The sequence below is a fragment of the Leptonotus elevatus genome, chromosome 15, assembly GCF_054856555.1.
Source record: "Leptonotus elevatus isolate MCC_2025b chromosome 15, RoL_Lele_1.0, whole genome shotgun sequence".
In the NCBI taxonomy this organism is placed as follows: Eukaryota; Metazoa; Chordata; class Actinopteri; order Syngnathiformes; family Syngnathidae; genus Leptonotus; species Leptonotus elevatus.
Window position 1 is genome coordinate 2,982,276 of NC_141253.1, and position 13,983 is coordinate 2,996,258.

Here is a 13,983-nt window from a genome sequence, read left to right on the forward strand (position 1 = left end):
GTTGATCCATTGTAGGTGGTCGCTCCGCAGTGTTGTGTGCGTCCACAATGTTATTCTGCAATGTTGTGTGCATCTATGTCTATGTTCCAGTAGAGGCTGTGTGGTCATTTCAGTCTTGTGTATGTTCATATTTATTTACGAGTAGAGTTTAATGTGTGGTCACTCGCCAATGCTGTGTGCATCCATGTCTATGCTCCAATAGATTTTAACAGGTGTTCACGCCACAATGTTGTGCATGTCAGTGTTTATGTTCCAATTGCCTCATGGCAGGTTGTCACTCCACAATATTGTGTGTATCCATGTTTATGTAGAAGTAGATGTGCAGTCGCTCCACAGAGTTGTGCAGATCCATGCGTATGTTCCATTAAACTCATGGTAGGTGGTTGCTCCGCAATGTTGTTTAGGTATAAGTTTATATTTCAGTACGCTCTGACATGCAGTCACTCCACAATGCTGTGTGTATTCCTGTTTATGTTCTAATAGATCTGGTCACGCCACAATCTATTCCAGTAGACATGAGGTTGCTCCACAGTGTTGTGTGTGTGTGTGTTTTTGTACCCAGTTGTGCTTCATTTCTCTATTAGCCATTTTTATTGATATTGACAGCACATTTCAGTAGCTACTGTTATTTAATTAATCCATTGAATTAGCAATTAGGGAAATTATGCGCGAGTTAACGTTTCTCGTGAGGCGTCCACATTCTGATGTACACGCACGCACGCACGCAGCTAGTATCAAGAGGTGGAGAGCTGATTGGTTGTGCGAGGCAGTGGAGCGGTCTTGTTAAGAAGTTCTCTGCAGGTCTCATTAGACTCCTCACATCGCCTTTGCTTCGCCTCACACTTTTGCGCATCGCTCCAAATACCCCCCCCCCCCCCCACACACACACATCCACCCCCACCCCACATTCCACCAACACCCTGGCGTCCGTCTGTCACACGCTCACGCTTGCAAAAAAAAGAAACCGCAAATGACAAAAACTCAGTAGGAAGCTCATCCCAAGACTTGATCTCGACCAGATGAATTATGGAGTACATGTCTTCCTTTTTTAAGTATTAATGTTCAGCAGCACCTTTTCTACCGTTTTTATTCAATAGTAAATGTGTTACTATTTATGTACTACTTTTTTTTCTTTTTTTTTATATATTCAGGAATACATGGGGTACTATTTTGCTACTTGATTTTTGTGCTATTGTTTTATATATTGGTACACGTGATACAATTTTCTTTAACTCAGTACGACAATTTTTTGATTCAGCAGTACATGTTACAATTTTTTTTAAATTGTTTCTTTAGGGATGTTGATAACACTTTTTTTCAGACCGATACCAGTACTCAACTCTTGAGTAGTCATTGATTCCAATACCACTAGTAGTCTTGTTAGCCTACATCAAATTTCCACCAAAAATGACAGATCATTTTAAATAAAGACCTAAAACGTCCCAATGTAGTTCAATATTTTCCTTAAAATTGCATTAAATTAATGTCAATTTTCAATTCTTCTCATTTCTAGGTCCTGATCGTAAAATGGCCACAAGAGGAGCACCGGTATCTTGAAATTAGGCCTCTTATCGGCCCGATACTGATAGCTGGCATCGGAACACTCCCATATTATTTATTAATATATTTATTAATATAAGTCTTGGAGAAACTGGTGCTGGTGTCAGATCAGTACGATTCAGCGGGCGTCCATCTGTTGCCACAAAATCCCAAACAATCGAAGGCGTCAAGCGTGGCGTGCAAATAAGAGAGTCGGAGAGACGCCTTGATAAATAAACATGAGTTCACACACACACACACACACACACACACGCGCGCGACTCTCTTGACTGACAGCCCCCAGAATCCCGATCCGGTAAATTTGTTAACCGGTTAAGCGGCGGCGGTGCAAAGATCATCACGCCATCGCAGCGCGGCGGATTAAATTGAGGCGCGAGGATTTGAGCCGAGGGCCGAAAGATAAGAAGGGGGAGATGATTGGTTGGGATGAGCCGGCAAACAACGTTTGCCTTTTTGTATGGAACGCTCCATTCCAAAAAACGTCACAGGAAGTCCAGTGAGCGCTTGTTTATTGCGAGGGATTACATTTCACACGTACTCGCAATAACTGGAAATTTGTAATATAACACGAGACCTTATTAAAAAAATGAAAGCTTTATATCGATTTATCCCTGTCATATATATATATATATATATATATATATATATATATATATATATATATTAGTGTTTGTATTTCCAACAAGTCAGCACCGTGACATCATCCAATGATGAGCTGGTGGTTGGGGGCGGTGCCAGACTCTGCTCGCCGACGATTATAGCGGGACAATGGCGCTCCCGTCGGGGGTGAGCGCAGCGCTGACTTTGTTCACTTTGGCCGCTTATCACCGTCTGGCCGGCGCTGTGAACACAGCCCCCCTCTGGGGGCCCCCGCTTTGTAATTGCATCTCTTTAATTAGAGGGGAGGAGCTCATAGTCATATACATGAAGTTGACAGTCATTTACATTGATGGAAATGCCGGACCTGAACACATCGCAGCGGTGTTTGGCTTTTTCTTTGTCTCGTGTTTAATGTAATACCACAATAGATAATGAACATGATTTTGGCATGTCCCACATACTGTTTAGCATATTGCATGTGTCTTTGTTGTCCACCCTGTCATTGTGGAGTAACTGCCCCCTAAAAAAAAAAAAAAAAAAGTTTTGAAGTATTTTGTCTTTTGAATGATGGCTGAAACAGTGGATGATTTCAAAAGAAATCATTCTGTTTTATCCTTTTCATCATGTTATGTGTGTAGTTGGATGATGTCAGGCTTAAGGTGTCCACTCTGTCATATGGAAATATCAATTGATCTAAAAAAAAATATATATATATATATACATTTCAGAGATTTGTTGAACAATAGACAATCAGCTTGCTAACTGAAATAAGCTGTAAAGTGAAGGTCAACCGTGTGCTCATTAAATGCTAATGTTAGCTTTAAAAAATGTCCACCCTGTCAGCAAGTTGAAATATTATGTTCATTGTCTGCTTTCAATTATTTCCGTTTTTTTTATGTGGGGCTTGACCATTATGCATTTTTGACAGTATAACCGTTTTCTCATTAAAAGCTAACATTAGCTTTAAAAAATAAATCCTCCCTGTCAGCACGCTCAAATATTATATTTAATGTCTGTTTTCAGTTAATGTATTTATTTTTATGTGGGGCTTGACAATATGCTTTTTTGACAGTATAACCATGTGCTCAATAAATGCTAGCATTAGCTAAAAATAACATGTCAACCCTGTCAGCACGCTCAAATATTATGTTTATTTTCTGCTTTCTGTTAACTTATTTAAATGTGGGAGCGTGACCAATATTCATTTCAGACAGGAGAACATGTGCTCATTAAATGCTAACTTAAGCACACACAAAAAAAATGTCCACCCTGTCAGCAAGCTCAAATATTATGTTTATTTTCTTCTTTAACTTATTTTTTAAATTTGGGCGCCTGACCAATATTCATTTCAGACAACATAACCATGTGTTCATTAAATGCTAACATTAGCTAAAAAAATGTCCACCCTGTCAGCATGCTCAAAAATAATGTTTATTTTCTGCTTTCTTTTAACTTACTATATTTTAAATGTGGGAGCTTGACTAATATTTATTTCAGACAGCATAACCATGTACTCATTAAATGCTAACATTAGCTAAAAAAATGTCCACCCTGTCAGCAAGCTCAAATATTATGTTTTCAGTTAATTTATTTGTAATGTTGAGCCTGACCAATATACATTTCTGACAGGATAACGTGCTAAATACAAAGAAGATTAGAGTTCAATGGGAAATCTCAACTTTTTGCGAATGAAGAACCGTCATCGAGAAGGTGCTCACTGTACTTCACTGGGCAACGGTGTTATTCGTCTTTGAGGACGGAGCTGATGCAGCACCTGCGGCGGCGGCAATAAGACACGGCACCACAGTACATGTCAGATGTGTTACAGATCATCCCGCAGCCGGTTGAGTAAAGCTCAACTGTCAAGACGCCCGGAAGATGTCAAAGTCAGCACATTTGCATCCTCCGTCTTCGTGTCAGCCACATAATGTGTGTGGCGGCAAGCTTGTAATCATCCCCAAATGTGAAGATTACTGGTGCGGTGCGGCTAAAGTGTGATCAAAGAGACACTACACATCTGCTGTTTAATCTGTCGGAAACTTAAGAGGATGTGTTCTCGTGTCGTCGCAGGCTTGATGAAAGCCAGATGACGCCAAAGCTGCCCGCCTTGGAGTTCCGCCGGATCCTGTATGACGTGACAGCGCTGCGCATCAGCAACGCCGGAGGACTCAACTGTAAGTTACCCGACGTCATCAAGTACGGTGGCGCCTTGAGATACGAACCGTCCTTCGGACGATTTATTGCTTTGACTTGCCAGCACACAAAAACATTCACAGTGAACAAAAAAATGTGCATGGTGTGTAATTAAAACAACCATATACACGACTTTGGCTTTGTCAGCTAGCGTCATGCTAACACATAGTGGGAAACATCATAGGCAGGCTAATGAAGCTAAGGATTTGCATTGGCGTACATTTGGAATGACAATATTTTTGAAAACCTGGTACAACAACCAAATTTGCTATTTTAGAAGTGTGTATCAAATTGGTTGACCTTCGCATTCATCTGTACCCAAGAAGTCGCTCTCACACATTGCTCTCACTGCAGCTTACTATTATTATCATTATTATTGTGATTATTTATACAATAAATGAAATTGCATAACTTTCAAGTAAAGGCGCCCTCTAGTGGCTGTCACAGACACAACATGTACTTTTCTTAAACTTCATGATGAAAAAAACTACATTTATCTCTCTAACCCATATTAGAAACCTGGAAAACGTCACTCCTGCGCGTTGCTCGATGGCGGGAACCAATGCACGGTTAAACTTTTTTGGGGGGGCATTTCCTCGTGGAGACGACGTTTCTGTCAGATGCTCATCAATAATTGGAATGCAGAAAGGCAGAAAGGATTTGAGCATAAAATGTTAAAAGCGTCGAACACGGCGAGCTGTACTCGGTGCAAAAAAAAAGAGGACGTTTATTCCCAAATGTTGCTCACTCGTTCTTGAAATGTTTGCCGTGCTTCCTTTTTTCCACCACCATTAAGATTGGACGCCATTAGAGAAGGGCTTTAAAAAAAAAAAAGTGTACTTTACCAAGAATAGCATGTTCGAGAGATGTGCACATGATGAGAGCTTGCTCAATTAAACAGTCATAGATGCTAAGCTCATGTCCATGCTTTCATTTCTTTTTCTGGACGTTGCCCCTAGCAACATGGCCACCGCGTATGTCCATGCATTGCTTTTGATGGGAAAGTTGCCCATGCCAACATGGCTAATTCTGGAACTAATAGACCTTGATAACTTGCATTTGAAGTGTTGAAATCCAGAATCAGTTGAGTCCGTTAAATTGAGGTATATCTTTATGTTTGTATCATACTGCCCCCAGGTGGCACATGCCAGAAGGACCAGCACAATGACCTTTGAGCTGAAGTAAAAAAAAAAAAACGCTTTAATAAGTTGTGCATTTACTACACGTTTTTATATATTGATGGGAAAGTTGCCCCTACCAACATGGCCGCTTCTGGACCTAAAAGACTTTGACAACTACTGTCCAAAGGGTATTTGGAATGGACTGAACACTATTTTCTGTCTGTTAAATCCACCATCGGTTGGTTCAGGGTCCGTTAATAAAATGGGTAAAGTACAACTGATTGTCACAACGCTTTACTGAGTTGTACTTTTACTACATGTTTTTAACACATTGATGGGACAGTTGCCCCTACCAACATGGCTGCTTCAGAGATGGCAAATCCAGGTCCAGAAAGTAAAAACCCTGCCACAGTTTAGCTTTAGTCCCTCGTGCTAGCTACCTAGCTAGCTTGCTAAACAAGCACCCAGGGAGCTAGCTAGCTAGCACCTGGGGCTAAAGCCAAACTGTGGCAGGCTAGCTAGCTCCCTAAGAGGTAAACAAGCACCCGGGCTAGCTAGGGAGCTAGCTAGCCCGGGTGCTTGTTTACCTCTTATGCACCGTTTGGAGTGGTTCAAGGTCTGTAATTCTTCACACTTTTATTAAATTATTTCTTTACTGCTATCCTTTTATGTAGTACAATTATATAGCTATTTCTGTCTGTCCGCCTGTCTTTTAGTCCATGTGTCCCTGCATGAGGACACATATTCCAGGAGTTCACTTTTTTTTTTTTTTTATTGCCAACTATTCCCATTAAAAGCAGTGCGACATGAATTTCGAGGAAAAGGGCAGCGGCAACGTCGCTGGTCATTTCGCCGTCATCATTTTTCCTCGGAATCCTCCTTTTATCCCCGACATCCGTGGACCGCACCGGCGTTTCCCTCTTGACCGAGGCGTGACGCGCGCTCACTCGTCCCGTTCCGCCGGAGACAGATGAAAACGATTGGCGGCGTAATGAGGGCGACGTGAGCGAAGAAGGCGGAGCGTGACCGCTTCTAACGAGCGGCCGCGCCGACATTCCGTCCGTTTTAATGAAAGCCGGGTTCATTTGCGGCGCGGCGGGATAATAAGACGGGCCCGGCCTGTCCTCTTCCTCAGCGGCACGTTAGCCTCCTGCTTTTACCTCCGGAATTTTAATCGCGCGGAAGAGAAACGAGTAGAAAGTGTGAAATGAGGCTGATTTTCAACACGGAATTTGCCGTCATGTAAAAGATATTTGACACTCTTCGTCTATCGAGCATGTCACATCACGGTCCAATTCCAATTTTGGATTTGAATTAGGTAGGACGTTAAGCGCAGAGTCCTCAGATTTTACGGTCGTTAAAATAACGACAGGTAGCAGAGAGCGCCAGAAAAAAATATGTTTAAGGGAGCAGAAAGGTGTCAGATGAGAACAGCGGGAGCGACGCCTTGATGGAATTGTGACATGAAAGTTTTCGGCAGATGGCGCGTCTGCCTGAAAGCCACTTGGAGGGGCAAAAGTTGAAAATCGTTAGCGCGCTTTGCTGGTGAAAGATTCTGGCAGATTTAAGATGCAGCAATGGCACGTTGGAGGGGGTGGTTCGCATGTCTGCTTTGCATTCCTGTAGGTCAGGGTTCGAATCTTGGCCGTTTTTATCTTGTGTCTCACATTCCAAAAGTCTGAGGGTAACTGAAGACTCCGAATTGTCCATAGGTTGGCAAAAGTCCTAGGTGTATCCCGCTTCTCTCACCAGGAGTTATCTCATATTTATTATTTATATTGCTCATAGGTGTGAATGGTTCAGGCAGTATCCCACTTCTCTCACAAAAAGTCACCGGAGCTTAACTGAACACTCTAAATTGTCTGTAGGTGTGAATGTGAGTGAATGGTTGTCTACCAATCTAGGGTGTATCCCACTTCTCTCGCCAGAGTCATTTTAGGGTAACCTGAAGACTCTTAATTGACCATAGGGTCAAGTGTGAATAGTCATTTGTCTATATTGTGTCCTGTCATTAGCGACGACCACGTCAGGGTATCCCACTTCTCTCACCAAAAGGCATCCTGTTTAATATAAGACTTCAAGTTGCTCATATGTGTGAATGTGCGAGTGAATTTTTATTTGTCTATATATGGTGTGCCCCGCTTCTCTCGCCAATATTCATATTCCGTTAATAGAATACGGTAAATTGTACGTCGGTGTGAATATGAGTGTGAATGGTCATTTTTTGTGTCCTTTCATTTAGCTGGTGATCCGTCCAATGTGTATCCCACTTCTTTCACCAAAAGACATCTTTGACTAATAAAAGTCTTTAAATTTCCCATACATGTAAATGTGAGTTTATCTGCATTTGGTTGCCAACTCGTCTAGGGTTGACCCCACTTCTGTCGCCCAAAGTCAGCTGGGATAGCTCACCTCGAATGTGGATCGGGTGTAGAAAATAGACGGGTGAATTTTCCATAGTATGTCCCCTTGAAGTCAAGTATACTTTGTGTCTCATCTCCAGACACATCTCAGCTCTCGGGGGTCAATCTCGCCTCTGCATCCTTCGCCGATGGTGAGACGGCGCCCCCTGCCCCCTGGGTGGAAAGCTGCACCTGTCCCACCGGCTTCGTGGGCCACTTCTGCGAGCAATGCGCACCCGGATTCACCCGGGAGGTCCCCAACGGCGGGCCCTTCTCCACGTGCATCCCGTGCGACTGCCATCAGCACGGAACTTGCCACCCAGAGACTGGTAAGCAATCCACTCTTATTGAAAGTGAAAATCAGCAAGTTGTTGACGCCCGTCCAAAAAGTTTGCCACTAGATGGCGCCAAAGTATTTTTTTAATTGTTAGACACGGCTTAGGCACAAATGTTGCAGGGTGGATCGTGGAACATTTTGTTGCAGAAGGAAGGTAAGTTTGCATGATTAATTATTCATTTCTAGTGATGGACCAGTATGGTTTATTTTCAGGGCCGATGCCGATTATTAATAGTCAAGGAGGCCGATAACCGATATTTCAAGTCAATATTCATTTGCCGTAAAGGAGAAAATATTTGTGTCAAATGTTTAAATAAAAAAAAACTTTGTTGAAATGCCATTAAGCATGTTTGTTAAAACAACTTTTCATACTTTCACCACAATTTTAAACATATAAGGAATAGACATCTTTGTTTAAAAGTTTTTCTTTTAATTAATTAATTAATTAATTAACAGAGTGACAAATGCATGCGAATGTAGCTAATTTTGTGTTTTCGTCAGGGTTCCTAAAAGGTTTCAAAAGATCTTCGCAGACAGTGAAAAATTGTCTGAACCTGTTCAAAATTTTCTTTGCGACAAGTAAAAACTGTTTGTGAACATCTTACAAATCCTGATATCAAAAAAATAATATTGCTACGTTCGCAAGTATTCACCCCTCAGTGAGATACCAGCTATATCGGCCTTCAGATTCGTAAAAAGGCAGATGCCAAAATGTGTCAAAATGCCAAATATCGGCACCGATAATCGATCTTAATCTGGTCGAGCCGCTGCTTAGTCAGTGCAAGGTAGACTGCCATCTAGTGGTATTTAAAGCACACCACACTTAGCAATACTGCAGTGTTTCCAATACATTTTCCATCCATTCATTTTCTTTTCTTTTTTATGCATGTACAATAAAAGTTGTAACATTATTTATTTATTTATTTTAATGTTTTTATGTGGTCTCACTGTATGTTGCGGATTTTGACCTATTGCAGATGACTGACTGACTGTCAACCAGAAGTGTGACACATTTTTTCCAATACACGATTCACAATCAAATTCTCCTTTTTTTGGCTTTCCGTTTGTGGATTTTCTGATTCACTTCCCCCGCAGGCGATGTCCTGTAAAATAGTAAAGCGGCAGCTGTTGGGCGGCACAAACACGCCAAGCTTATTTATTTATATTGGCGTGCGCGAGGCCTCCCCGAAGCGTCTTTCACGCAATCTTGCGCTCGCGAGTGGAGAATTCAAAAAAAGAAAATACACAAAGTCCCCGCTTTAGAAAGAAGACGGGTATTTCTTTTTCTCCCATCTTTTTTTCTTTCCTCAATCTCGACCCAGTTAGCAGACGCCGCCAACTATGCCTGCGAGTGTCGCTTACGTTGTGTTTGTAATCAGGGCCGTGCCGTGATTTTTGATTCATTAATAACAAGAGAAAAATATATATATGAGTGGTGGAACGTGGTCGGTTGGGATTGTGTACGGATTGGTTGGTGGGGGGGGACAAAAACATAAGTGCACATTCACAGTCAATACCATTTTGACGTGTCAAGGAAGCTAAAACATACATAACGTAAAACGCTAAGCCTAACTTCAAAATAAAATTTACCAGACACAGTAACACACTGACGGTAATGTAATAGCCCGAGCACACTTTTACTTTGAAGTTCACCCTCGTCGTGGCGTGATGTCTACCTTGACTTCCATTTTAGACGTTCCTTTATCGCAGTCAATTGACTTTGTATTGCGACCAACACATCAACACAACCCTATCCCGAACTCATGTTCAATCGCTAATTGAGGACGCTAAGAAACCGCTAATTAATTACGACGTCATTGTACGATACCGTTGATACGGCAGAAGTCTCCGACGTAAGTGGCTAGCTTATTAGCATGACCAACGAGTGTCTTGGCTGCAGGCACAACACAGCTGGTAAGTAAGTTAGACAGCTGGTACCTGATTTACTTTAATTCTTTTTATTTTTTATTTTCAGGACCAAGGCTACTTTGTAAATCACTCTCCATATTTAAATGAAGGGAATGTGCCCTAAATTGCACGTTGGGGTCTTTTTATTCTTAAAAAGAAAAAAGATGAACACAACTTTGTCTTTATTTATTTTTATAAAACACGTTTGCCCATTAAACAAGAAAAGCATTCAACTCAAAATGTCAAACTTAGCTGTTTAGATGATAGGAACACAACTTTAAGCCATTAATACTTAGTTATTTTACACATGAACCATGTAAAAATAAGAATGGTTCTGCCTCAGATTGCAAAAGTGTTCCTAAATCCTAAACGGCTATATTAGACATTCTGAAGTGATTTTTTATGTATGTATTATTATTTGATGGGAAAAGGCATTTTACCAAGTAAATGAAGACACTAAATCCTACACGGCTATATTAGACATTTTGAATTATTATAATTTTTTATTTCGTGGAAAAAGCGCTTTACAAAATAAATTAACTCTTTGACTGCCAGACGTTTTCAGAAAAGGGATGCCGTCAGTGCCAGCCGATTTAAGCATTTTGACTGATCTTTCAAGGTCCACAGAAAATGTTCTGTTTGGACTATGGAAACACACGTACTACCAAATGAAAGATTGGACTTTCATCTTTCATCAGAAAAAAAGAGTTTGTTTCTACCTTATTCCGTTCTTTAGTAATCAACAATAGAAAATGGTTAGTTTGACCCAATTTCGCCTGTTTTGGACCAAAATACGGAGAAATCAAGCTTTTAGTGAAACGATATTATTTCATGCATTCTAGTGAATTTTACACTTCTTTTTGTCCATGAATGATGCCACAAACACCTAAATAGTGCTTTACTTCTATAAAACACTACCACCAAGAATGAAAAAGTGTTTTTTGATAGCAAAATACGTTTATTTACATTCAACAGTGTAACAATTTGACAACAATTTGGCAAACTATTTACAAATGTGTGCAACTGTGGTGCTATTTACAAATATGTGGATGTTTCAACGACAGTTTTTCTTTTTGTAACACTCTCCTGCGTGCAAAGAGACGCAACAGCATTTGCACAACAGATTGCCTCTTCGCGTGCAAAAGCTCCACTTTCTTGCAGGCCGTTTTTTCCGGGGAATAGCAAGTATATACTGCAGTGTGTGTTGCCATAAAGTCTAATATCAGGATCATGCTACGGTTACGTTACGGTGATGTTACGTTGTGGCTTCCTCATGTCCTTCGGTTGCTATACCGAGTGGTAGATGTTCTGATCCATTTTATCCACTCCATTCATGGTGGCATCGTAGTCCAGAAACAGTGTCTTCTCCGTGATCAGACTGTACCCGCTCCTCCGATGAATATGCATTGGACTCGGGGTACTCTTCATTGTCCGCTTGTGCAGCTCCGGCGTTAGCAGCGGTAGCCGCGCTTAGCCGGTGAGGCTTACTACGTAATCATAGCAGTTGCGTCAAAGCTTCCAACTTTGGCGTCAAGCTCGGAGTCATCATCATCATCATCATCAATCTGCATTGGTCGATGCCAACTCTCCATCGCCCGATCGAATGTCCGATTGTGTAGAAGTACCCGGCCGGCTATTGTGCGCGTTTTCCGGCCTTAGCAGCGCTAGCCGCGCTAGCCGCGCTTAGCCGGTGAGGCTTACTACGTGTTCATAAACACGTCAAGGCTTCCAACTTTGGCGTCAAGCTCGGAGTCATCATCATCATCATCATCAATCTGCATTGGTCGATGCCAACTCTCCATCGCCCGATCGAATGTCCGATTGTGTAGAAGTACCCGGCCGGCTATTGTGCGCGTTTTCCGGCCTTAGCAGCGCTAGCCGCGCTAGCCGCGCTTAGCCGGTGAGGCTTACTACGTGTTCATAAACACGTCAAGGCTTCCAACTTTGGCGTCAAGCTCGGAGTCATCATCATCATCATCATCAATCTGCATTGGTCGATGCCAACTCTCCATCGCCCGATCGAATGTCCGATTGTGTAGAAGTACCCGGCCGGCTATTGTGCGCGTTTTCCGGCCTTAGCAGCGCTAGCCGCGCTAGCCGCGCTTAGCCGGTGAGGCTTACTACGTGTTCATAAACACGTCAAGGCTTCCAACTTTGGCGTCAAGCTCGGAGTCATCATCATCGTCGACATCAATGCGCTTTTTAGTATTGATTGATGCTTTACGTCTGAGAAAAATGCTCAAGCGTGAGTTGCTTGCAACCGGTTGCTTGGTCAAGCCACAATGGCTTGAACCAGCCATTGTCTCCTCAACACTCTAGCTCCGCCTCACGTCTTCTACTGACGCCCACGGTGGGCGGCCCATCCAACCTTGTGCAAAGAGAGTCATCGCTGCCATCTAGAGGCCAAAACGAGTCATTAAACTTACCTGATCTGCCTGATATTTTCAGCACAGCTGCCCAAGGCTTTCCTGCACCCGTTTTCATAATAAAATAAAAAAAACATAGGGGACGTCTTTTAACGTCCTCGGCGCCCTTCCCTAGGTTTATGCTAAACGTTTTATAACGTTTATGGCAGTCAAAGAGTTAAGACAAAGTATTATTTATTTATTCATTTTTATCCGAAAAATGATCCGATCCGTGACTCAAATCCGTGATCCGATCCACCACTAATTTGATAGTAATTTTCTGTTTGTGCTCTGAGCAAACGGGATGTTCTATGTTACTGTTGCTATTAGCATTAGCATTCCTTGTCCACAAAAAGGCAAGACATGACTTTTTCTTCTTAATTTGTTTTGACAATCGAGGCGTCAGTTTGAAAGCGCGTTCCCGACACCTACAGGACGTAACTGGAACAGCAACCTCTTGAGTATATTTAAATAGAGAGTGATTGCTAAATGTAGGAAGAAAAATGTGTTTAATTCATTTTGAATAATTACAAAAGCCCCATTTTTAATTAGATTCATTTTTAACTGGTGTTTCTCCACTATTATTTCTGACGGCGTGCGCGGCATGATTAGACTGGTTAACCGCGTCTCCGCCAACAACGTCTCATTTGCTTGCAGATTCTGTGCGGCTCTTTATGTTGTGGGAGGCTCTTTTTTTCTCGCCGAAACACTCGCAGGCTTGTTCTTGCTCTTTTTCATCTTCCTTAGTCCTCGTTGCACCTGCTCTTTGCGTCGTCTTCATCACGCCGCACTTCCTGAGCACTGCTGTCTTTTTCTCTACGGCCTGCCTTTAATGTGTTTGGTCGCTGCTGCTGCTGCTGCAAAAAAAAAAAAAAAAAAAAAAGGCAGGAATTGGAAAAGGCTTTCCAGGAAGTAATTAGAATTTGTAATTATCACAGGTCATTGATGCGTGGTGGAGCCATGTGCAGAGCCCATTTGAAAACCAAAACAGCAGCACTGAGCAAGGCACATCAAGTGTACAGTGTGAAATTCTACGCATTATTAAAGATAAGATGATTATACGTACATACGCAGTTCAATCAGACTCTCGGTGTTTAGACCGATATTTGCTCACTGCACAATGTCGTGTGAGTTATTGTTTGTGTTCTAGTTAGCTACAGTGGACCTTCGCTATTCAATGGGGATAGGAACCGAAATGGCGAAAATCCAAGTAAGGTATATCTGATGTACATTATAAATGCATTTTTCCAAACAAAGAGGAGATTTCAGATTCAATCATTTTCAGCAAAAACTAAGCGATGCTTGGAATACTTCCTGTTTTCATTCTTCCACTTTCAATTTTTTGTGTCAAACATAATAGTGTGCAGTCATTTAGCGGCTGATGGCGGAATTACACCCCAAATAAATGGAGGGCATAGTATAAATGTAGTTGGGTTTTTTTCGGGGGGGGGGGGGGG

The 13,983-nt window shown here is 42.0% G+C and overlaps 1 protein-coding gene across 2 annotated transcripts in view; it reads left to right on the forward strand.

Moving 5' to 3' along the window:
• The window catches only part of lamc3 (laminin, gamma 3), an 86,616-nt gene that overhangs the window by 49,380 nt on the left and 23,253 nt on the right, over positions 1–13,983 (forward strand). For both annotated transcript variants that reach the window (XM_086096258.1, XM_086096257.1), the window contains exons 11-12: positions 4,231–4,334; positions 7,978–8,205. In XM_086096258.1, the coding sequence (XP_085952384.1) occupies positions 4,231–4,334; positions 7,978–8,205 (332 nt within the window). The remainder of the gene's footprint in view (positions 1–4,230; positions 4,335–7,977; positions 8,206–13,983) is intronic.